This window comes from Leptonychotes weddellii, chromosome 9 (genome assembly GCF_054177405.1).
Source record: "Leptonychotes weddellii isolate Sample4059 chromosome 9, ASM5417740v2, whole genome shotgun sequence".
NCBI classification, from domain to species: Eukaryota; Metazoa; Chordata; class Mammalia; order Carnivora; family Phocidae; genus Leptonychotes; species Leptonychotes weddellii.
This window is the reverse complement of record NC_138377.1, coordinates 26,727,594-26,751,953: the sequence shown is the minus strand read 5'-3', so window position 1 is coordinate 26,751,953 and position 24,360 is coordinate 26,727,594. Positions and strand designations below refer to the sequence as shown.

General features: G+C 41.8%; 1 protein-coding gene across 1 annotated transcript in view; it reads left to right on the top strand.

Annotated features, from left to right (window-relative positions):
- The window catches only part of SIPA1L1 (signal induced proliferation associated 1 like 1), a 334,415-nt gene that overhangs the window by 201,846 nt on the left and 108,209 nt on the right, over positions 1-24,360 (top strand). Inside the window, exon 8 of the mRNA XM_081829748.1 lies at positions 10,028-11,828. Coding sequence (XP_081685874.1) covers positions 10,331-11,828 — 1,498 coding nt within the window. The 5' untranslated portion in view covers positions 10,028-10,330. The remainder of the gene's footprint in view (positions 1-10,027; positions 11,829-24,360) is intronic.

Here is a 24,360-nt window from a genome sequence, read left to right as displayed (position 1 = left end):
TTATGTCAGCTTGGCAAGGGGAGGTCCTCTGCCTCTCCTGGATGCAAGTAGATTCTTTTGTTGTTCACCATCCGCCCCTCTGCCGTGGTTTTCTGGTTCTGTACTGGATTAAGTCTCTTCAGAAGTGAGCTGTCCTGTGACCTGGATCCTTCCTCTCCTCTGCCCTTATCTTTCAATGCCTGTCTTACTGTGGGTGCTCAACCCACACAATGTCTGGAAGAATACACAAATTATTAGGAGTGGCTACCCTTGGAGTTGGTATTGGGGTGTCCTGAACAAGAAGATATATTTTTCACTTTTTCTGCACTATTTCCATTTTTGTTTTTTGTTTTTTTAAGCATATAATTCATGCACTTAAAAAACAGCATTGCAAAAGGGGTCAGCAATGGGAAGATTTGTATAGGAGAAAAATCACATGAGCATAAAAGAAGATTATCTTGAACATGATGAATTTGGTGGCGGTCATTTGTAATTTCTGGTTTCTGTTGTCCTTCCCACTTGTGCTGTACTAACCAGCCCTCCTTTTTCCTGTGAATGTGTTTATTTACTTTGCTAGGATTTTTAAGAGCTGATTCTGTTGTGCATTAGTTTACCTTTTGGTGATTTCATTGTGACGGTGCCTTGTCCAGTTCTAATGGATGCATTTCTGGTTGCTCTTTTAAAAGATTTACTCATTTGTGTGGCTATTTTTCATGCCCTTTCATGGTAACTGGATAGAAGGAAAGAAGGTCAAGTTGCTGTTATTTTTCATTCACTTCTTGTTGTGAAGGCTCCTAAAGAGAGAAAGATGAAGCTGAAATCTGTATTAAATTTTGGTTAAGTGGGCTTTTTTTTTCCCTTGACCTGTCCCCCTCAACACTGATATTTATGAGCTAACCATAACTACATTTTAGATTACAATATGAATTCTGTTAATCTATCTGTTAATTTCTAGTCCATTTTAACTGAGATCAAGTGATTTCTGTTTCTTAATGATTTCATTTCAAGGATACTGAGCTTAGATGCTTTTGGGATAAAGAAAGCCCTCAGGAACCTAGAGCTCTAATTGGGGAGAAAAGGCTGAACCAAGTGTAGGGTTACTCACAAATTTCAGAAAGTAGTAGGAGGAGAGGCATTTTTAGGAGAGAGGGTGTTCTAGTGCAAGCAACTTGGCTTAGGAATCAGACCCCTAGAGCAGTGACCTGGTCTCTTCGGAGCGGCAGGGTCTTCACACATGAACTTTGTGGATCACACCTCCCAGCAATTGCTGTGGGGAGTGAACAAGGTTGTGTGTAGAAACTGGTGCATAAAGGATGCTCAGACTGTGGTTAAAACTGATGGCAACAGATTGTTGAGGAGCATGTTCTAGAAAACATCATGGCATAGCAGACGGGATAGGAGTCTGGGAATGAGGAAATCTGGCTTCATACATAGGCTTTGCACCCTGTTTGCCTTTGGTGAACTTACAGTTTCAACCCTGAGAGACCACATGTGGAAGATGAAGGGTTTGGACAAGGTATTCTTTCTCATAACTCACAGTTTTAAATTCTGAATGTAAGGTCAGAGAAGGATACCCTTGATCTGAATCAGTCATCCCATAGATCTTTATGGAAAGATGATACAGTTTGTCCTGATTTTGAGACCTAAATCACACAGTAACAGCGTGGCGATTGAGGAGGACGGTTTCCAAAAGACAAGTGATTTGACCACTGTAGCATTTTAAGGAAGTTAGTTATCAAAATTTTTCTCCCACTAGATGTATTTCTGCTAGATGCAGAGATTCATACCAGAGTTGGACTTCAAAAGTAATAACTAAGGCTATAAAGGGGGACCTTTTTTCTTTTATAATACATTTTTGAAGTAGTTTTCTGCCATAAATTCTTTGCCAGTCCAGTATTTACTGGGAGTAAGCCCACTGGGTGTGAGCACTTTGTGTCATACGCAATCTCCTTACCTCCCTGAAAATGGAGGTAACTTCACAGGGTGCTCATGAGGACTGAAGGCATAAACATGTGTTGGAGAGTGAAATGAATGGGAGTCCTGATGCTTCGAGGCCCTGTAGGGGGAGCTTATAGTCAGAAATAAGGGTATGATAAAACAGACAAATGAGCCATCTGCAATCTGTATTTAAGGAAATGCTAAGGCAGTGTGGGGTGATTTTAATTTTTTTTTAAAGATTTTATTTATTTATTTATTTATTTTAGAGAGAGAGAGTGCATGAGCAGGAGGGGCAGAGGGAGAGAGAATCTCAAGCCAACTCCCCGCTGAGCACGGAGCCGGATGCACGGCTAGATCTGATGACCCTGAGATCAGGACCTGAGCCAAAACCAAGAGTTGGCCGCTCAACCTACTGAGCCACCCAGGCTCCCATTTAATTTTTTCCTTTTTTTTTTTTTTAAAGATTTTATTTATTTATTTGAGAGAGAGCACATGAGAGGGGGGAGGGGCAGAGGGAGAAGCAGACTCCTTGCCGAGCAGGGAGCCTGATGCGGAACTCGATCCTGGGACTCCAGGATCATGACCTGAGCCGAAGGCAGTCGCTTAACCAACTGAGCCACCCAGGCGCCCTAATTTTTTTCTTTTAAGTCTTAGTCTTTGGGTGGTATTTTAAAATCTGCTAAGTGAAATGTGGTTACTGTTGATATTAATCATGATTAACAGTTATTTGGATATTAGAGTTATATGTAGAAGTAACTTGATGTTAAAAAAAAATAACTTGATGTTTATCCATTATTCTTACTGATGCTACTTTCTACTCTTTTTCTAAGGTGAATTTACACGTGCTTTTTCAAGTGTACTTTCTTAAATTCTTTTTGGAATATAAATATTCAATTGAGAGAACCACGATACCTTTATTAAAGCCATTTGTGATGTTCTATCTTACTGAACCCTCTGGATTCCCATACTCCTCTCCTCTTGTTCCAGGTACACTTGAGGGACTTGAGGGTGGAAATGTTCCCTCTGTGTCTCCTCCTGGGAGGGTGACTAGCATAGTGCAAAGCACCATCCGGTGCCCCGGTGTCCATGTTGGCAGCCTGACAAGCTGTCTCAGTGATGCGGATTCTCTGCTGGGATTCCTCGTGTGTGGATCAAAGGCAGCTTTCATAGCTTATCTAATTTAAATCTGACTTAATACAGTTCAGACCTTTTTTCCTTCTGTCCCCAGAAGAGAAGATCAATACTATTAGACTTCTCCTCTCCAGGTTACAGTTTCAGTTTCTTGAGCCACTGACATCTCAAAGCAGAGTCAAATGGTGATATTTTTTACATTGAGCCTGAATCTCTGCAGAAGGAGGACTGTGAGGATGAAAGGTGAGATGTCTGCGAATGTGGGGAAAGTTAGATGCGCCCCTGGAAGGGGGGTGAGTGATGACGGCCCAGCCTCACTCCTGTTAGGCAGCCTCACCTGGTTTTCCAGTTCACTACCACCTGGAGACCTGTTGGCAGGAGGGGATTTTGTATCGATATTAAATTTAAAGAAATCTTCTGTAAATGAGGAAGTATAGGCAGTTGTGTATGAAGTAATTAATCAAATCTGTAAATACTGCTGATCTTATAGTCTTGAACACTCTACACTTCATGTAGCCCTCTTTGATTTCATTTAAATCAGGCGGTTTGTGCAAGATCATCTAGAAAGGACCTCAAGTCTGTTGAACTCTGACTTGTTTGGTGATTTGAATGGTTGGAGCATTAACATAGTGCAGTGTCTTATAATTAGTATTCAGATGTGTGTGCATTGTACTATATTCCCAGGGTTTTTTTGTTTGTTTTTTTAGTAACAGAATGATTATTTTTTCTCTTAAGTTTTTTCTTCTGATTATTAAAGTTACACATGCTCATTTTAGAAAATAAATAGTACAAGTACAAAAAAAAAAAAAAAAGAGAAAAGAAAAAAAAAAGCCCAGAAGTTATTCTTAATCCAACTGTCTAAAGACAAACATTGTAAATCCTTTGGGGAACTCCCTTAGGCTTGTTTATAAATCTATATGTAAGTTATTTAAAAAACAGCTATATTTATAATGTATGTACAGCTTTGTTTGTATCCTAGATTATTCGAAAATTGGGAATTCTTGTCCCCAATTACGTTCAGTAGGATGCACAGTATAAAGATATTCTATTTTTTAAACAGTGAATCCATGGTCATATCCATTAATAAATCTTAGTTTAAATAAAACTAGTTGGTTTTTTTTTTCTCATGGAATCTTTAATCTACTAAAAAGTGCTATCGTGTCCTAAGGGAGGTGATATATAGTGCATCCCTGCCTTATTTAATTATGGGAGCCTTTTTTGTGGATTAATAACTTGCAGAATTTGAAGCAGAATTTGGGAAAAGCTGACAAGGATTTCCCCCTGCATATGAGACATGTATTGGTTCTTCCCTGGCATCCATTTTTCACATTCCCTTTTCCCTAGATCATATTTGGTATTAAGTGGTTTAGTACCAAGTCGTGCTTGATAATCAGCTGTGCAGTAGTAGATCACAGTGTACATATTGATGAATACAATTTTTATGTATTTTAAATGAATGTACAAATTAGTACATTAAAAACATGTGCTTCACTGATCTAGTCTGGTCTCTTTTTTTTTTTTTTAAACAGTGGGGTTTTTTTGTTTTGTTTTTTTAAGATTTTACTTATTTATTTGACAGAGAGAGACACAGCGAGAGAGGGAACACAAGCAGGGAGAGTGGGAGAGGGAGAAACAGGCTTCCCGCGGAGCAGGGAGCTGATGCGGGGCTCGATCCCAGGACCCTGGGATCATGACCTGAGGGGAAGGCAGACGCTTAACGACTCAGCCACCCAGGCGCCCCTAGTCTGGTCTCTTAATAACCTGCTGCCAGACATGGAAACGCTCAGTGCCCTGATAAGTGGGTGAGCTCCGATTTCTTTTCCTTGAAAGTACTAGTTTGCTGTACCTCAAAAACCTATTATTTTCCCTCTAATAATTCTGATTCGCTGTTACCCTCCTACTTCCTACCTTTTACTTTAATTTCTACCTTGAGCTCCTCAAACCTAGCTCTTTGGCATTGTAGTAATTGCTTATTACATATGTTAGTCATATTTAAGCATAACAGATAAATATTCCCATTTATTTCTCTTCTTGTTTTGCCAGCTGTTGATTCATTTCACTGCTCATCAATAACTCCACCATATGACTTGCTCGGTACCTGCTTCATTCTGTCATCCCTTTTTTGCCATCAAGCTTTCTGCCAAATTTTGTCGTTTCCTTCACAAAGCCTTTGAAATGTAACTTTTTCATTAAACTTTTTTAGTTGGGCAGGTGGGTAGGAGCCAAATGTTACTCCCCCTTTGGTTCTTGCTCTGGCCTAATAAAGACATTTTAAATTGTTTTCTTATCTCCAGATTCAAATGTAACTTGATCCTGTTACATAGGTGTTGTATCCCTTAACTTTTTTACTTGGTTAATTTCAGGGCAGGTTTTTTTGAATCTACTTTGTCTCCATCACTGGTGTCTTTTTCAGATAGTGAACATTTTGAGAACAGGTACTAGATTTATCAACCCTGTTCTTCCCATTCCTTCCTGCTTGTTGTTGAAGGGACAGAGTGGAAATGAAAAAAGGGGGAAATTCCTGTCTAAAAAGTTATGTGCTGATTCATAAATCTTAAATTATACATGACATTGATTGCACTGAGATGTTTGTATGTGTTTCAAACCCTCTTGAAAGAATGAGACAGCCCTTCCCACTGAGATGTTACTTTTATGTAAAGTGAATGAAATTCAGGAAAGGATGTAAAGAAGAGGTTACCTTATTTGGTTATCTTAGCTAACCTAATGTTCAAGCACTGTGAGCTTATATTTCTATTTTAAAATAAAGCTTATTACATTCTAAAATATATTTATGGGCATTACTAAAGAATATGAGCATTCTAAATCTATATATACAACTTTGTAAACTATTTACATTGATACTTTCATAAATACTCAAATTTCGTAATTAATATTATAGAAACACCGGTGGAGGAATCTAACAACATCCCATTTTGGAAAATGGATGTATTTGATGACAAGCACTACATCTTTTTGGTGAATATACTGTATTGTGTGGTAAATTATTTTAGGGCAGGAAGTATAATTGGTTTTTTGGTTTTTGGTTTTGTTTTTGTTTTTTCCCTTCCCACATCTTCTTGTGTAGCCTTCAAACTATTTTTTATGTCCTTGGCACAAAGAAAGTTTTTTGTTTGGTTCCTTCAATTATTTATTGTTCTCACTTCCTTATCACTCATTCATTTCTTGGGAAAAAAATCATTTTTCCATTTTTCTGGTAGTTAATTCACTGTACAAATTGGGTAAATAAGGAAGATATCAAATGAGTACTTGCAGTATTTTTCTGGAGTTTAGGAAAGAGGGTCATGAGTAGAGATTCAGAGTTACTGCACTGAGATTGTATTTGAAGGTTCAGGTACCTGTGGCCTCACCAGAATGGACTGGCTACCGTGCAGCCATCTCCCCACATAATTCCGTAATTCTCTCTTCATTCAGCTGCACAGGCATCTGTGACCCAACCAAGTCAAGAATATCCTGCTTTCCAGACTGATATTCTTACTTGGGTGTCCCCATGCCTGCTATCTCAACTTCATGCACTCAGTGCTGCGTACATCCCAGTACTAATACTCTTTATAGCTCCCTCAAAGTATGAAGGATGCTAAGAGAAGCCAACCAAGGCTGCCACTCTGGAATCAGTAGCTTTTCAGTGGAGCCCACCGGTGATACTGAAGAGTGAGCAAAAAGAGAAAGGCAGGAGAAAATGAAGAACATGGTTATCGTGGAAATCTAGAGAAGAGTGTTTTAGGAAGGAGGGAGGGGTCAAGAGTGTAAATGTCTCAAGGAGCCAGAATGATAAGGGCTGTTTTTACACCTGTAGCTTCCCTTGAAGGGAGGGATTGTTTCCTGAAATGCTCCTAGCACCCAAGTGTGTGGTCAGTGCCCAGAAAGAAATTGAGAAATGGTGGGAATGATTTAGAAGAGAGGAGGAAGCACTTCTGGAAAATTGACATTATCGGGAAAGGATGGTGGGTTACGTTGTGATAGACTTTGAGTGATCAAAAGACTGTCAACCAGTGGGATTTGAATGTGTCTTCTCATTTTCTGATAGAATTTGCAGGAAGTCACTGAACTAAACAGTGGATTGGTATTCATGCTAAATGGGTCTAACATAGACTCCAAGTAGTAGTACCTAGAGGTGGAAAACTAAATGTGTACCAGGGAAATTTCTATATAACTTATTCTTTCAACAGATGGAGGTGATGTGCTCTAAATTAGTATTGTTCTCCTATTTAAATCTATTGCTTTTTACTGTATTTAATGATGTTTAAGCAGGTTTGCTGATAATTAAGGGAATTGCTAATAATTGTCAGCATATGTTTGCTTTTCTCTCGACCCTAAGGAATAGGTTTTAGGTGTTACTGATCTGTCATAATATTACACACATCGTTGACACCTTTATTTTTGACTAGTTTAACAAATGCAAAACATACATATATTTCTACATACACTAGCATCTGTCCAAAGTTCGTATTGCACTGAAAGGGGTTGATGCTATGCTATAAACAAGGATGGGGAGAAAGAGAGGGAGGTGGGGCAGGGAGGGAATGAGAATAGTAAAGAAGGTCCTATGACAGGAAAAAAAACCCTGTTATTTAACTTAGTTGTCTGTCTTCAACTCCTCGGTTTTTACAGGTCATTAAACTGTGGGCACGCTCTCTCCCTATGTGCCCCATCTATATCTTGAAATTAAAAGAAAACATTGCATTGTTTTATAAGATGTAAAAGGAGTCTTGGCATTTCTTTCAAACTGCAAAAAAAAATTTATGAAATATAAGATTTATAAAAACTCATCAAAAAATCTAGGAAGGCTTTGAGATGGTTCTGAAGAGGAGGTCTGTAGTAGAGACAGCCAAGCCTGGGCATTTCCAAGTCAGTTCTATTTATTGTCTTTTAGTGCTGGCTTTCAGTTTCCTCCTACAATGCATACAACTTCACATATCCTAAAAAAGACAGTTCTGCCACAAACTATTTTCTAAGGGAAATGAAACGCGACAAGAATGTCTTTATCCCAGTGGCATTAGTGTGTTGGCCTTTTAGAGACTGAAACCTCTGGGAATAGATTTATTTGGATTTCTGTGAGCTTGTAAGAAATGTTGAAAACATCTGATTTTTATAAGAATCTACTTGGAATTGTTCTTTATGCTAGGGTATTCTTTGTTTGAAAGATATTTCATTGAAATCAACACCCCACCTCCCACCCCCCACCCCAGTTACAAAACAGCTCATAAATTCTAGCTTTGGTTGTCTAAAGATTTTTTTTCTTTGGAGATGGGCTGGAGGTTACTTTGCACTTTGGCTCAGTTGGCTGGTTTTCCTCCCGTTTTCTGTGGAGCACTTCTCGAACCTCAGCTGCGGCCACATGTGCTGCCCCTCTGCCTCTGGAAGCAACAGTTAGCACGTTCTTCCACTTGAAGGCTTGCAGTTCAAGAGGAGCACGCGACGTTTTGAATTGTAAAGGAAATCGGAGCAATCTGAGGGCAGAAGTATCTAGAGAGCTCAAAAGCCAGGTTTAATTAGGTAGCGGTGCAAAGCCTCTATCCCCTTCACAAAAGCGGGGGGAAGAGGAGCCAGAGTGAAAACAATTGGCGTTTCTGGGCCCGGCTGCCCGCCCGGCCCCTGAGCCCAGCTGGAGCTCAGCCGGCCCTGCATTCTGCAGGCAGCGCGCAGTTTCTGAAACTCCCCTAAATGTTCCAGCCTTTAAATAGCAGCGAGCCTTCTAAAACGATGCTGCGTACTGCAAGAGAGATTAAAGCGGCTGCCTCGGAGGCAGGAGGCCGACTAGCGAGCTGCTTAATTATCGTGGAAGTAAGTGCTTGTTACCGCCGAGCGGAGTGCAGCGAGCGCGGGTCGTCCTCGGGGTGTCAGCCGTGATTTGTAGACAATGCAGCCCTGTCAGCGCAGTGCTGGTTCAGCAGCATCCTTCCAAACATGGATTTGGCAAGAATTTAAAGGCCACCTCTTGTGTAATTTGTGGAGCCTTGGAAAAGGGTCCTCTGCCTTTATTTTCAGGATGTGCGCAACCATGCGGGGTTTTGTACTCAGAATGTGTGCCTCTTGCCTCCTGACTGACGGGCTCGCAAGGAAGTTGGTGCTCTTCACCCGTCACCTGCAAGGATGCTAACACTCCTCTGTCGTCTGTCGGGGAAAATATGGAGAGGTCTGTCCAGAGCAGCGTTTCGTTTCTGCTGTCTTCATAAATCAGCACCGGAGGGTGGGGGAGGATGCGATGCGTAAGGAAATGCAGGCGTTTTGTTAATTAGCGGAATATTTCTAGCTTCAAGAGTAGACTAAAGAGAGCTGGGGAAGAGGTGGTGGTGAATGCGGGATTCATCCTGAGATATTCCTCGCGGGGTAAGTAATAAAGTGAGGGCAATACAGAGGAGTGCTAGTGGATGTAATGGCTCCGGGAAAACCCTGTTTATTTTCTCTCTATTGTATTTGCTCTTGCCAACTCTGTTAAGCGTTTGTAAAGAAACCAAAAAAGCAAGCAGGGTTTTGGAAGATGAAAGATACTAAAAAGTGAGTGTTGCAGTGTCCTGGATGACATGATTCTTAGTCTTGTTTAAAAACTGACTATACGTTGCTCTAATTAGTGAACTCTGCTGGTCATGTTTCGAACTTCTGGTCAGCACAGTGGTTCGTGATGTTCTACGTTATTGGAGGTCACTGGAGCCTGACTTGGTCCGCACTTGGGGTAGGAGCCTTGATGTCTCGGGACAAGATCCCCACTCCCTCCTATTACATGAAATTAGTTCAGTGAAGCTAACGTATTAATAGTCTTTCAAGATCCGTATCATTTGATTTTGTTCAATGCTTTCACTTTCTTTCAAACCTGCTTTACCAAAAAGAGAGGCTGTGAACTGTGACCCACAGTCCATTATTGAGGCTTTTATTTTCATGTGTCTGGTTTTAGCAATTGCATATTTATTTTTAGAGGTATTTATCAAATGCTAATTCTAATTGTCCTTCTTCTGTCTTTTAGAGAAAGCATGGGATTGTGGCAATCACAGAGTCCCAGTAATACAAGTTCCATTCAGTTTTTTCTGAAAGAAAGCTGTCTGTGAAAGCAAAGCAAAAGGAACCATTGTGGATTATAATGTTTTGAAGATCTGGATTTTCAGAGGTTTGGAAATAAGGCGGCATTTTACCTTTTAAATGAAAAAGATTAAGATCTCATGCAACTGCTGTATTTTCTGGAAGCCGTTCTCCAAAAGGGAAGTGCACATTTAAAACTTAGCTATGATGGTCCTTTGTGCAGGGATTTGAGTCTGATTGCTTCTCCATCATGACCAGTCTGAAACGGTCGCAGACAGAGCGGCCCGCTGTCCCCGAAAGGGCCTCGGTTGTCGCCACGGATGGCGCTCCCAAAGTCCACACCGACGACTTCTACATGCGGCGCTTCAGGTCCCAGAATGGCAGCTTAGGGTCCTCAGTCATGGCTCCGGTAGGGCCCCCCCGAAGTGAAGGTTCTCACCATATAACCTCCACCCCCGGAGTCCCCAAGATGGGGGTTAGGGCTAGGATTGCGGATTGGCCCCCACGAAAGGAAAACGTCAAAGAGTCTAGCCGTTCAAGCCAGGAAGTAGAAACCTCAAGTTGCCTTGAGAGCCTGTCCTCCAAAAGCAGTCCTGTGAGTCAGGGAAGTTCTGTGAGCCTCAATTCCAGTGACTCAGCCATGCTGAAGAGCATACAGAACACGCTGAGAAACAAGACGAGGCCGGCGGAGGGCATGGACTGCAGGTTTCTGCTGCCCGAAGCCTACCCCAGCTCCCCCAGGAAGGCTCTCCGCAGGGTCCGGCAGCGGAGCAATAGCGACATCACCATAAGTGAGCTGGACGTGGATAGCTTCGATGAATGTGCCTCGCCCACCTACAAGACTGGGCCATCTCTGCACAGGGAATACGGCAGCACCTCCTCAATTGACAAGCAGGGAACGTCTGGGGAAAGCTTCTTCGATCTGCTGAAGGGCTACAAAGACGACAAGTCCGATCGAGGTCCAACTCCGACCAAGCTCAGCGACTTCCTCATCACCGGCGGGGGCAAGGGCTCCGGTTTCTCTCTGGATGTTATCGACGGGCCCATCTCCCAGAGAGACAACCTCAGGCTCTTTAAGGAAAGGGAAAAACCACTCAAGCGCCGCTCCAAGTCCGAAACCGGAGACTCGTCCATTTTTCGGAAATTACGCAATGCCAAAGGTGAGGAACTTGGGAAGTCGTCGGATCTGGAAGACAACCGGTCAGAAGACTCTGTCAGGCCCTGGACATGCCCAAAGTGCTTTGCCCACTACGATGTCCAGAGTATATTATTTGACTTGAATGAGGCGATTATGAACAGGCACAATGTTATCAAGAGGAGAAACACCACCACGGGGGCATCGGCCGCTGCCGTGGCCTCCCTGGTCTCGGGGCCTTTGTCCCACTCGGCCAGTTTTAGCTCCCCGATGGGCAGCACGGAGGACCTGAATTCCAAGGGGAGCCTCGGCATGGACCAGGGAGACGATAAGAGCAATGAGCTGGTACTGAGCTGTCCGTATTTTCGGAACGAGATCGGTGGAGAAGGTGAAAGGAAGATCAGCCTGTCAAAATCAAATTCTGGTTCCTTTAGTGGGTGTGAAAGTGCCTCCTTTGAGTCCACGCTTAGTTCCCATTGCACAAACGCAGGAGTGGCCGTACTCGAGGTGCCCAAGGACAGCCTCGTGCTGCATCTGGACAGGGTGAAGAGGTACATCGTGGAGCACGTGGATCTGGGCGCATACTATTACAGGAAATTCTTCTATCAGAAGGGTGAGTGGAGATCCTGTAGCATGATGGTTAAAATAGTTAAATGTATTTGCTACCATTTATGTCTTTGTGCGTTTTTGAGTTACTTCCTCCTTTCAGGCATAAAAATGTATATTTAATATTAATGGTTTTTTTAATTTAGTGGATGAAATTGTAGTCTTTGTATAAAAGACTTGCTCTGTTACCTTGAGAGATAAATGCCATAAAGTTGAAAATATTTTAAAGATAGCTTTTTTTTTTTTTATAAGGACTACAAAAACAATGCTGCCTTTTCTTAGCACTTTTATAGTTAGTACAGAACCATTTCTTTTCTGCCTCAATGTTCTCATCGGTAAATGGGGCTTACACATTCCTATCCTTTTGATAGGAATTTTAGTGAACATTAATTACGTTATTTGACAAAAGTTGCAGAGCCAGTAAGTCTCAGGCAACAGTCAAATCTAGGTCTTACAGAATGGGGTAGAAAAGGGGCTGAAGAGATAAGTACCCTTAACATGTTGGTAACTTCCTTTTTAGTCTTTTCTGTTTTGTGTGTGGTGGGGGGAGGGATATATATTTTTGGATTGGACTTTATGTTTCATCTCCTGCTTTTAAGAAAGGCCCTGTGATTTACTGAACAATAAGTAGTTTAAACGAAGTCTTAGGAGCAATCTAATAATGTTTTTGAGCCACATTATTCATTGAAGAGTGAGCTTAAGTCCACAAGTACCCAAGCTGAGAAACAGGCTGCTCGCCAAGGAAGGACCTACACTGTGGTCCATTAGCTAGCTCAGGAGTCTCCGCAGCCTGACCGAGTGGTCCCCTGGATGCAAAGTACTAGAGCAGTTTGACTTTCCACATACTGCTTCGGCGTTTTTGAATCTTACTTAGACTTCTTCTTCCAAATGAAGTTCCACTTCTAGTGCTCCTGGTAGCTGTATTACATTGTTCACATTGGAATAAAACTTATCCTAAGGTCATTACATGATAGACTGTATTCACAAGGGTTTATTGACCGTAAGAATCTTGTCTTGTTGCTAAGTATCCATGTCTTTTAAATGTCTGTCATAAATACTTGACAACATGATAATGAAAATGCCATTTCCATTTTTAAGCAGTCGATGTTTTCTCAATAATTTTATGGAGTTCTGATTTTAGAAATCACCTTTTCCTTATATACTGTCCTATATACCTTGACAAGGCTTCTCAGTGTTGCCATCTTGGCATTTGGGCCAGGATACTTCTTTGTTGGAGGGGGCTGTCCTGTGTGCACTGTAGGATCAGATTAGCAGCAGCCCTGCCCTCTACACCCTAAATGACAGTAGGTACCCCTCCCTCAGTTGTGACGACCGGAAATGTCTGCAGGCATTGCCAAATAAATGGCTCTTGGGAGGTAAAGTTGCATCTAGCTGAGAACCCCTGCTTTATTGTACCTGGGGACATTTTCCACAGGGGTTCCTGAGCGGTCTGTTGGTGGGGGCCATCTTGCTAAAAACAGACACATTAAGAACATACTGGTTATAATTTTACATATGTAGTAGTGGGCACTTTATCCATTAGGCAGTATAATAATATTAATGAACAATTTGGAGCACTTATTATGTACCAGGAACTTTTAGTAAGTATTTCCTATGCCCTGCATTTTTCTCCTTTCAACCTCAAAATGCCCGCCGAGGTAGGGTACCGTCCGTGATGCCATTTCCCAGACGAGAAGACGGGGGCTTTACAGGTTAAGTGGATGTAAGTGGAGCTAGTAGTGTGGGAGCCCGGATTCCACTTCTGCTTGTCTCACCGGCGTCCTGTTCTTAACCACTGTGCTCTTCTCTCTGCTGTGTTAGACTGAAGGGAAAGAGGATGTTTTTATGTTTAAATCTGGTAGAAATTTGTATGGCATAAAAAATTTGGACATCTATATTCCAGAGGAATCCAGCTTAGATCATAACATTTCATAAATTTAAAAGCCACCAATCCAAAGTCGTTTCTAATTTGAAGTATGGAAAATACCCTCTTATGCAGCATAATTGGAACTGGGTTAATTGAAAATACCAGTTAAAAATAGGGAATCTTTAAAAGTTATACATGCCCAATATATTTTATTTTCACTAAAATATGTAAGAATGTACTTGCCAAACTCTTGTGAGGCCGAGGGTTTTTCTTTAACAATGATCGTACTATTTGGAATTTGACGTTGTATTAACAGTATAAAACTGTAAGAGCTACAACAGACTAACTAGCAAAGCAATCCAGTCTTATAGAATCTTAGGTTTCATTTTTTTTCTCCTTTTTTATAGTTGTCTTGCCCACATCTAATCCAATAGCTTTCTTTTTAGTGACTTGCTTTTATTAAGTCTTTCTAAAGCCTTCAGCTTAGTTTTTAATAGAAACAAGATTTATCTTTAATACTCGTATTCCATCAGCTTTCATAATATTTAATTAAATTTCATAATTACAATAACAAGTCAACTGGCATAAACAGGTTTGGGAAGAGACCGCCTGACTCTGTCAGCATGAAGTCCAGCTGGTGGGAACAAAGTGTGTGTGGCCCTGGAGAGGGCCTGCCTGTGTCCTTAGGCATTCGTCATTGTGCTGGACGGAGGGAACTCAGAGCAATAGTTAATCCAGGAAGTCGGTCCAGTGGGAGGCGGTTTCAGAGTGCCTGCTGTGTTTTCTTGGGCCACACAACTTAGAATTTTCAAATCAGGCAGGTCATTTGTCACAGTATGATAATAAACAACACATTATGGCTCTGAGTAACCTCAGTTGAAGCTGAAATGAAGCCCCCTAAAGTATAACTGTATACTTAAAAAGTTAGATATCTGTACTTAGTCACCATATAGGATATGGTTAAAGTATTCTAATTTTTACTGTACAACTTGATTCGTTGAAATTCGTGGGCTAACTCCTTTTGTCCTGATCAGAAACTGAAAGCGAGTCCTCTTGTTGAAGGAGTACATCGATGTCAGGTGCATCAGGGTGTAACTTACTGGCCTGGCTGTCAGTCCAGCCTCTTCATGACCAGATACTTGGCATTCTGCTCTTTCATGCATTCCTGACTTCATGTGGCTAAGTCTGGGGGCGGGGGTTGGGGGCTGGGAGTTCCCTTTCTTCAAGTATACTCTGCAGTCAACATTGTATGTAAAATGTAATTATATTGGGCTCGTGAAACTGCAGTCCCTCTCTGATACCATACTGTTGTTATGCAGGTCATTATTTTGAGAATTTAGGCTACAGAGCATATCTGACTACACCATTTAAGCCCACTGTTTGCACTTAATAAAATAAGCACCACAGCATCAAGGTTCTGCTCCCCACCCCTTTCTCTTGACCGCTCCCCTTTGCTGGTTTGCTCACGTGCTGGACACTCACCCAAGGTTCAAGGACAGGAATAATATAGTTAACATTTACTGTGTCCTTACTTGGTGTTTTATGTGGACTTCCTCATTTAATGCTCTCAGGACCCCGAGGCGAAGCGGTCATCGTGATGAGTGCAAGTGATGCAACCGCTGCATTCCTAGAGAGACCCAAACCAGGCAGAAGGATCGCATTAACATTAATAGGGTCATTTCCCCTTGACTCCATATATGTATTTTGTGTTTAGTTTTTATTTAGATAGTCTCTGTGATGGAGGTACCCACGAAGTTTGTAGGTGGAGAAAACTGTTAAAGTTACGATGTTGCCTAGAGCCAGCATGGCTTGTTTAGGAGGAAACTTTCCTAGCCTTTGCTCACCTCAGTTTCTGTGGCCGTACGGGACTTCTCCAGTTTTTGCTCCGAGTGTGCAGTTGTCTGTGAGTCCCATTCAGAGTGATGTGTTTGTGGAAAAGCGGGGCCCACGGTCTTGGCAGTGGTGTTTGTTGCTCCATTGGTCGAGAGTGTTGATAGGCTGGTCTCTATGCCAGGTGGGGTGTCCCTCTCAAAGTTGCTGGAGATGCTGTGTCAGCAACAGGCCTCTCCCTACTGCCCAGTGGCCGGAAGAAACTGCCATTATCTGGTCTGAAGCTCATCTGAGACTAGTTTTCCACTCCTAATGCTTGTATATCTAATTATTCTTCTGATAATGTTAAACCATCAGATTTGATTGTTTTTAGAGGTACACACACACACACACACACACACACACACACACACACACACACACCCAGTTCCAACAGTATGCTGGGCCCCAGAACTATCACTTGATAGTTGGATTTCAGATACTCTTGTAATGTCCAGTTTTCTTGATAAGAGGGTGAGAGGTAAATAATCAGCCATCTTTAGCATCATTTCTTCAGAATATATGCCTTAACTTCATGCGTACTTGGAAGTGACAGTTCTGGCAGTCTGATCTAGTCTCAATTTTGCTATCAAGAGCTGGTCTTGAAGCTCGAGTTTGTTAGATGAGGTCAAGTAGCTGTTGAGAAGATTTAGTGGATTATACTGTGGTGTGTATAGATCATCAGGGAACACCATCCAGCTAAGCTTATTTGGAAAATCTGTGTTTAGTTTGTTTTTTAATCCTCCTATAAGTACTGCAACATTAAACTTGAGAAAGTTGGGTTGTCTTATAGTTGAGAGTTCTTTAAGGATAATTATGCTCTTTAGTGTTTTGATGTGGACAGTTTTATTTTTCGGGGAGGTGGTAAGCCAACAAGTCTGCTTCACTGAACCACGCTGTGCTGTGTTCCTGAACTTAACAGCTGATTTTGGCCAACATTAATAGGGAAAGATTTTATACATGCATAATAATTCATTGTTCTAATACCCTTGTTTTTTATTTTTCACTGAGATCACGTAAACTGTATATGATTGGCTTGAAGGTAGCTCTCTACTTAGGTAGCCCTTTCAAGGAGAGTTTGGGCACTAAATACCTCCTTGAGCTAACCAGGAGTGTGATTTGCTACCGTCTTTTTATCTGCTCAGGGCTTCCAGAAGCAAGGAGGCCATTAGGTATGGAGGTTTGCATGTTTGCTCCGTTGAAAACGGTCTTCTTCTTTCTCGGCTGTGATCTCCTGAATTTTAACACTGGTGATCTGGACTCTGATCTGTAAGGCATTCAGGATGCCGTATTACCTGAACCATCTCAACCCAGAGGTTTGTGGAAGTTGGTTAAAAGGGTATGTGCCTGGGCGCCTGGGTGGCTCAGTTGGTTAAGCGACTGCCTTCGGCTCAGGTCATGGTCCTGGAGTCCCGGGATCGAGTCCCACATCGGGCTCCCTGCTCAGCGGGGGGTCTGCTTCTCCCTCTGCCCTCTTCCCTCTCGTGCTCTCTGTCTCTCATTCTCTCTCAAATAAATAAATAAAATCTTTAAAAAAAAAAAAAAAGGGTATGTGCCTTAGCTGTTCCTCCCTCTGTTCTATTTTTAAATCAAGATAAACCATCAGAGGTCGCATTTGTGCAAACACTTGACTTTATTCAGGGTCATCTTTTTAAGATCCAGTCATATAAAAACAGAATTTGTTGTTGCAATAGAACTGGTGATGAAGCGTTGCCCATTATGTCATTCTTTAGCCCCTTTGGAAAGTTCCATGTGAGAAATTTATTTTAGGATGTGATGCCAGGACTTGTTTTCTGGTAGCTACTGAATGCCTGCTTTCTGGTGATAGGTGTGCTTTATTGGTTTGCTTCTTTTGTTGACTGTGTCTCCTGTTTTACTTCAGCTCCCACAACCACATTTGATTCTCAGCTATGCAACCTTCATTATTAGCACATTGTTTCCACTTGCATCTTTTATTTCTAGTTCATCAGCATAATTTATATATTTCCTTTATAATTAATGACCTAAAAAATTCTCTTTGGAAAGGATAATTAGCATATGTACACTTCTTTCCAAGGCTTACTCCTCTTTCCTTCCTTTTCTCTCTTTTCTTTCCCTTCTTTCTCTTTCTTTCTAGTAGGTTCCATGCCCAGCATGGAGCCCAGTACAGGACTTGAACTCGCGACCCTGAGATAAGACTGAGATGACATCAAGAGTTGGAAGCTTAACTGACTGAGCCACCCTGGTGCCCCCTAGCTATCTTTCTCACCAGCTGTCACCTGCTTCCACCTGGATGGCTGTTGAGTTGAGAACTCAAAGCCATGCATACAAATGTTGACTTATTAGTTTTTCCTCCCTAAACAAGTCTCCCTCATCACTGCCCTCTTGCTGTAAGTGCCACTGGTATCATCAGTTACTTGGTTTTGAAGCACGGAAGCTTCTTTGATGCCTCTCTCCCCTTGTCCACCTCCGATCAGTTGGCAGGGCCCCTTGAGTCTACCTTCAGATTGCTGCTAACTTCCTGTTCTGTCCTGTTCCCAGTGCTATAGCCGTAGGTCCTCGTTGCCTCCTACCCAAGTTCTAGCACAGGTGTCTTAGTCTCTCCATCTCTAGTCTGCCGTACTCAAAATCCAACCTCTTGCCTTTGCCAAATATAGTCCAACCTTGCAATAGTGTAAATTTGTATTATATCATAAACTTAATCCTGTAACAAATATGTAAGTGGAGTCCTCTGAGAAGCCGATGTTGAGACAGTATAGGCTTTCGAGTGTTTTGTTTGGGGCTTGGGAGTGATGCCTGGGACAGAAAAAAGGGGAAGAAGCAGAATTGAGCAGGGAAAGTCTTCAGTCCATGATGCAGATGTGACCCCTGAAAGGAAAAGAGCAGAATTGGACACGGGGAGCCTCAAACCACGATGCAGATCTAACAAAGTCCTACAGTGGCGTGAAGAGTAAGCTTTAGAGGAGTCCTGTGTTGGGCAATAATGTCCAGGCCCTCTTAGCTCCAGCATGCTCAGTTTGTGGATGGGGGCTGTCCAGGAAGAGAGTGGCTGGGTTGGAAAACTGTAGCAGATCCAAAGATGCTACAGCCAGAGACTTCCAACTAATTGCATTTCTTGTGGCTCAATCGGTTGCAAGCCCTTTCTGGAAGGGAGACCCGAGTGTTGCATGTCCATGGCTGCCACGTAGGCATGAATGCCTACATCATGCTTGGTGAGGTGTGGGGCACTGGAATGGTAAGCGAAACAGACCACTGTCATGGAGGGCGAAGGACACCGACAATCAACAAGTCACACAAAAGTATACATGTGCTTATTATAAAAATTAATAATACAGAAGTGGAGAAAGTAATCGTTCTCCTAATTCCAATAATTTGGCTTATAATCTTCTATATCTTACACACAAATTCATTATCCTATTCAGTCTTAACAAGAGTGTTCTTCATGTTTTTAAAGTAGTTTTAAAAATCAACAAGTAGAGGCGCCTGGGTGACTCAGTGGGTTGAGCATCGACTCTTGGTTTCAGCTCAGGTCATGATCTCATGGTCCTGAGCTAGAGCTTGGAGTTGGGCTCTGTGCTCAGTGGGGAGTCTGTTGGAGATTCTTTCCCGCTCCCTCTGCCCCTCCCCTCGCTCACATGGGGCCCGTTCTCTCTCTCAAAATATATAAATGAAAAAAAAATCAACAAGTACACATGGGGCACCTGGCTGGCTCAGCCAGTACAGCATGTAACCCTTGATCTAGGGGTTATGAGTTCAAGCCCCACGTTGGGCATAGAGCTTACTAGGGAAAAAGTACATATTTATATCTTCATTGATTAAATAGTATTGATTAAGCATCCACTCTGTGCCGTCTGCTGTGCCTGACAGAAGCGCATGCACCTGTCTTCCTGGTGTTTGAAGTCTGCGATTGGTGCTCTTGAGACAAACGAGAAACATTTGAGTGTTATGAGAAATAATTGAGAATCATGAGACATAATTCAACCATTATATTTTTTTCTGAATAGTTTTAAAAACCTACAATCTATTTTTTTCCCCCTTTCTGGAGTCCATTTAGATGGATGGTGGAACTTCTGAATTTATCCTCTGTGCTTTTCTGTTGTAATTTCAGTTTCTTTTTGTTTCTGTTCTGTATTTATCTCCTGGACAAGGGATTGGTATGCACCTCTCTGCATCCTCTTATTTAGGCCTTTCACTTATGTCAGCAATTGCATATTTAATCCCCAGGATCTCATTATTTTTGTTTCCCTATAGTTATGTTTGGTAATAGCTTATCCTTACTTTGTATACCTCACATTCCTCCATTGCTATTCATTAGAAATTTCTTCTCCTAAGTTCTTTGAATGATCTGTATCTTTTGGGTTGTATTTTCTGTTTTCTCATTTTTCTCTCTCATGCTAATATTGGTTTTCCTTAGTTGTCTGGTGATCTTGTTTATGAACCAAGGCCTGGAAGGATCAGTGCAGGCGGCAGGCTTCCCCTCAGCACTGTGCGTCCCTTTCCCCAGCCGGCCTCGCCAGACATGGACAGGGAGGACAGAGGGCTAGTGCTGAAACAGTAGTGCGACCTCCTAACACAGAAATGTTCCTGGAGCATGAGAGGGCAGTGACCATGGTGTAGGATGGGACCCACATGGGTGCCAGCATGGGGCAGACTTTGTCATGCTCCGTTCCCACGAGGAGCTGCCTTTCCTCTTCCACCTCCGTGCACGCATGTCGTGTTCTCTTCCTCTCTTACCCACCTGACCGGCTCCTGCCTCTCCTGGGCCTTCCCCGAGCACTGCCCCAAGTCGCCCCGTGCCCTTGTTTCTGCACAGCGCTTCCTGTGATGCGCTGGTTCGTAACCAGTCTGTGCAGGCCTTGAAGGCCGGGACCCCAGCCTAGGCAGGCTCCGTGAATGTTCTGCAGTTGAAGGAATGTTCCATGCGGATGTGAAGTCTAAGATTTATTGAGTTGAGTGTGTCCCATATTTATAGCATCAGGGAGAGGCCATGAGGGCCCTCTTTGTGCATGACCTCGTGTTCCACTGCAGACCTGAATAATATGTGGCAGTTCCTTTTCCTCTCTTTTCAGGAAATGAGACCACAAACAGGTCTGTGTGTGGTCAGGGTGGTTTAGTGGGAATTAACCAGGACCACCAGCTGGTCCCCACAGGCCAAGAACACCCGTATTGAGACTGAATTTTACTATTATGAACTGTATTAGACATGACCAATAGATGGCAGAATCAGTGAGTGACAGGTGAGGGCAAGCAGGATTTGCATAATCTCAAAGTATCTTCCCAAAGGTATTTGTAAACCACAAGGAGAAAGCTAGGAACTGGCAGATGCCACCTTAATGGAGTTGAATAAGGGTCCATACCTGGGACCCCAGGAATTGATGCACTGGGAAGGTGACATTTCTGTGGCTCTCTTGCCCAAAGTACACACCCTTAGTCCAATCACGTGAGACCACCAGGCAGACCCCAGTGGATTGGGAAATACGAGCAAAGAGCAAGTAGCTGTCACAGACTGCAGGGGACTAAGGAGAAATAACTAAGTACACCATGGGATGCTGAATGGGATTTCAGCACAAAAAAGGCACAGTGGAAACCCTGTTGGAATTTGAATAAAATCATTAGTTAATGGGATTGTCCCAGTGTGAATTTCCTGGTTCTGATCATGATAATGGTACTGTTATGGAGTCACAGAAGATGTTAGCATTGGAGGAGGCTGGGTCATGAATCTATGGAAACTCCCTGTACCATTTTTGCAGCTTTTCTCTAAGTATAAAGTAGTGAAGATGAAAAGTAAAAAACAAAACAAAACAAAAACAAAAAAAACCAACCTCAGGTGTAGTCAATTACGGTAGCTAACATAGGAGCCATCCACTTGGGAAGTGGGGTGCTTCCCCAACTTCTTGTATCAAAGTGTGTCAAAATGACTGCCATGCTTACAGATTCCCATACGCTCTTCTCTTTGCTGAGTCAAGGGAAGAAGGGCTCTTCAGATCTATTATTTCAGTACAACTTAACACGTAATAAAAAAGCCTGTCTCGCCTATCTTCCAAACGTGTACCTCATTATAACTTTAGACACCCAGTGAGCCCTTCATCCTGAGCTCCTAAATCAGATGCTCAAGAAATATTTGCTTTATTGTATCAGTTCCTTTCCTGAGCTTCTTATGGAGCCCCTCCTCTGTATATGGAGGCCATTCATCTGATCTTCGGGGCAGCAAGAGACCTCTTTTTTAAGTTTTTATGTATGTATGTATTTAAGAGAAAGAGAGAGTGCGCACATGAGTGGCGAGGGAGGAGCAGAGGGAGAGCGAATCCTTAAGCAGACTCCGTGTTGAGCAAGGAGCCCAACACGGGGCCCCATCCCACCAGCCCGAGATCATGACCTGAGCTGAAATCAAGAGTAAGGTGCTTAACCAACTGAGCCACCCAGGCGACCTCTAACTGCTTTCAAGTCAAGTGGAAGCAATTGTTGGCAGAAGAGCATCAGCAGAAGCAATGTCTGCAACTGGTGTAGGCCTCCAACAAGTCTGTGGGCTGTGCTATTTTTTGAGACACACTGCATTGTCCCTGACCTCCTGGGCAGCAGTGACTTCTCCCTTGACTGCATTTCTGACTATCCCTGAGGGACATTGTTCCAGATCCTTCAAAAGCATTTTTAGGTAGGAAGACCTCTTGCTGCAGTATCCCTGGTAAGGAGGGACAAAGAGTGTTTTAAGTATAAAAAAGTTGACTTAGAGATTGGTGTTTCATTGTAATTTGTCTCATTTAGATGTTAAATACATTTTTTTTTTTTCTGAGCTGGCATTTGAATTAGTGTTAACATTAAAAGTAAAGAGTTACACTAATATGCAGCCTTTTAAAGTTTTTTTATACTCACTGGCCATTTACAAACCAAGTACATTTTTTTTTATACTTTTAAAAGTCTTCCCATTATAGAAGTTACATATATTCATTACAGAAAAATTAGTAACTATAGAAAATTAATCTTGTGGGATTACTAGTGATTTTATTTGTTTCATCTTTTTAATACATGCCTATTCATGTTTTCAGTAAGATAGGATCATTAGATACAGTTTATAAATTTTTTTATGACTCCATAATTGGCTGTGCCATCATTTATTTAAAGTTTTCCAGCTGCTGCAAATTCAGGTTTTCCAGTTTTTCATTATTATCCATAATATTTATATCGGATATTCCTAAGGTGGGTTTTTTTTCCCCGTTTGACCTCTTTGGCAGTTGGGCAAAACCTATGGTTTCACCTTAGAATAATTTTTTTTACTCAAATTAGAATAATGTTTTTAAGTCCATAAAATAAAAATACAAAGCATATTAAAATACAATTGCAAAAGTGTTTAAAATTTTGTGACATACCAATAAATATGTTTCTTTCTTCTGTGTTAACAAAATGGTCTAGTATCAGGTCTGATAACTTTCAGAGTAGTGATGAGCATAATTGACATTTTGATATGTCTGCAACAACTATCACGTGACACGAAAATATCTGTGGTTTCTTTTGGTGTCAAAGTCACATGCACTGCTAATAGTACTGTAGTTTGTGGCCTGTTTATCATTGATAGAACTGCTACATTTTGTTTAGAAGTTGGTGAAAATAAAGATACATGTTTTTTTCATTCAAGTTCGTGGGCCCCCTAATTTCTATCCATAGATAAGATTAAAAACCTCTGGCCATACGTAAATCTTGTTATGTAACTTTCCCCCCATATACCCATAAGGTAGAGTCCTGTAAATCTAATGATGTGAAATTTACAGGAACCTTGAATTTTTACTGCCTGGTTGTTCTTAAGAAAGCATAGACCAGAAAGGTCTGCCTGGTATGTTGAGATTATACAATTGAACATTTTCTTGCCTATTTGGAATACTTATAGTTTATATTTTTGAATACTTAACTATAGGCCCAAAACATTTTTAGTTCTTTTAATCACTAGTGAGCTTGAATTTTTAAAAGCTATAATTATTGGCTAGTTGTCATAGATAATGACCAATAAAAATTCCCCCATTTTGATTCTGTTACTCTTTTTTTTAGATTTTTTTAAGATTTTATTTATTTGACAGAGACACAGCAAGAGAGGGAACACAAGCAGGGGGAGTGGCAGGCAGAGGGAGAAGCAGGCTTCCTGTGGAGCAGGGAGCCCGATATGGGGCTCGATCCCAGGACCCTGGGATCATGACCTGAGCCAAAGGCAGATGCTTAACGACTGAGCCACCCAGGCACCCCTGATTCTATTACTCTTTATTTTCCCTTTGTTTCAAATAGTTTTCTTTGTGTTTTTTTCCCTTTAATCATTTTGATGCAATTTATTAATGTCAGCATAACTTCATATTAAAATCTACCTTGTATTGGCAAGTTACGGGGCTATTGTGGGCTGCTCAGTCACGTGCTCTTTTAAGCCCCACCACTTTGTGCAATTTTGGCAAGTAGACCACCCAACTTTTTAAGAATTACCTATGGAAAAAAGAATTGGAACTTCAGAGCACTCTGTACTTTGTAAATGTGCACAATTACTCTTATGCAACAATAATTATAAGCTTAGTGGAGTGCTTTGGGCCAGAATTCTGGCATGTGGCCAGTCCTTTGTAAATGTCCCCATCCATTACTCTGACCTGCTTTTGATTATGATGCAAAGTCCTGGGCTATTTAGTTCTCATGGAACCTCCACCCTTATAATTAGGATGAGCCCTTTGGGGACCAGAGACTATCTGAGTGGTGCACTTCTCGGAAAGAACCATTCTTTAAAAAGTTGGCCTCTTATTACCTCTACTTTGCCAAACCTGTGTTTCATTTTTTAAGAGCAGAATATGCTACTGTTGCT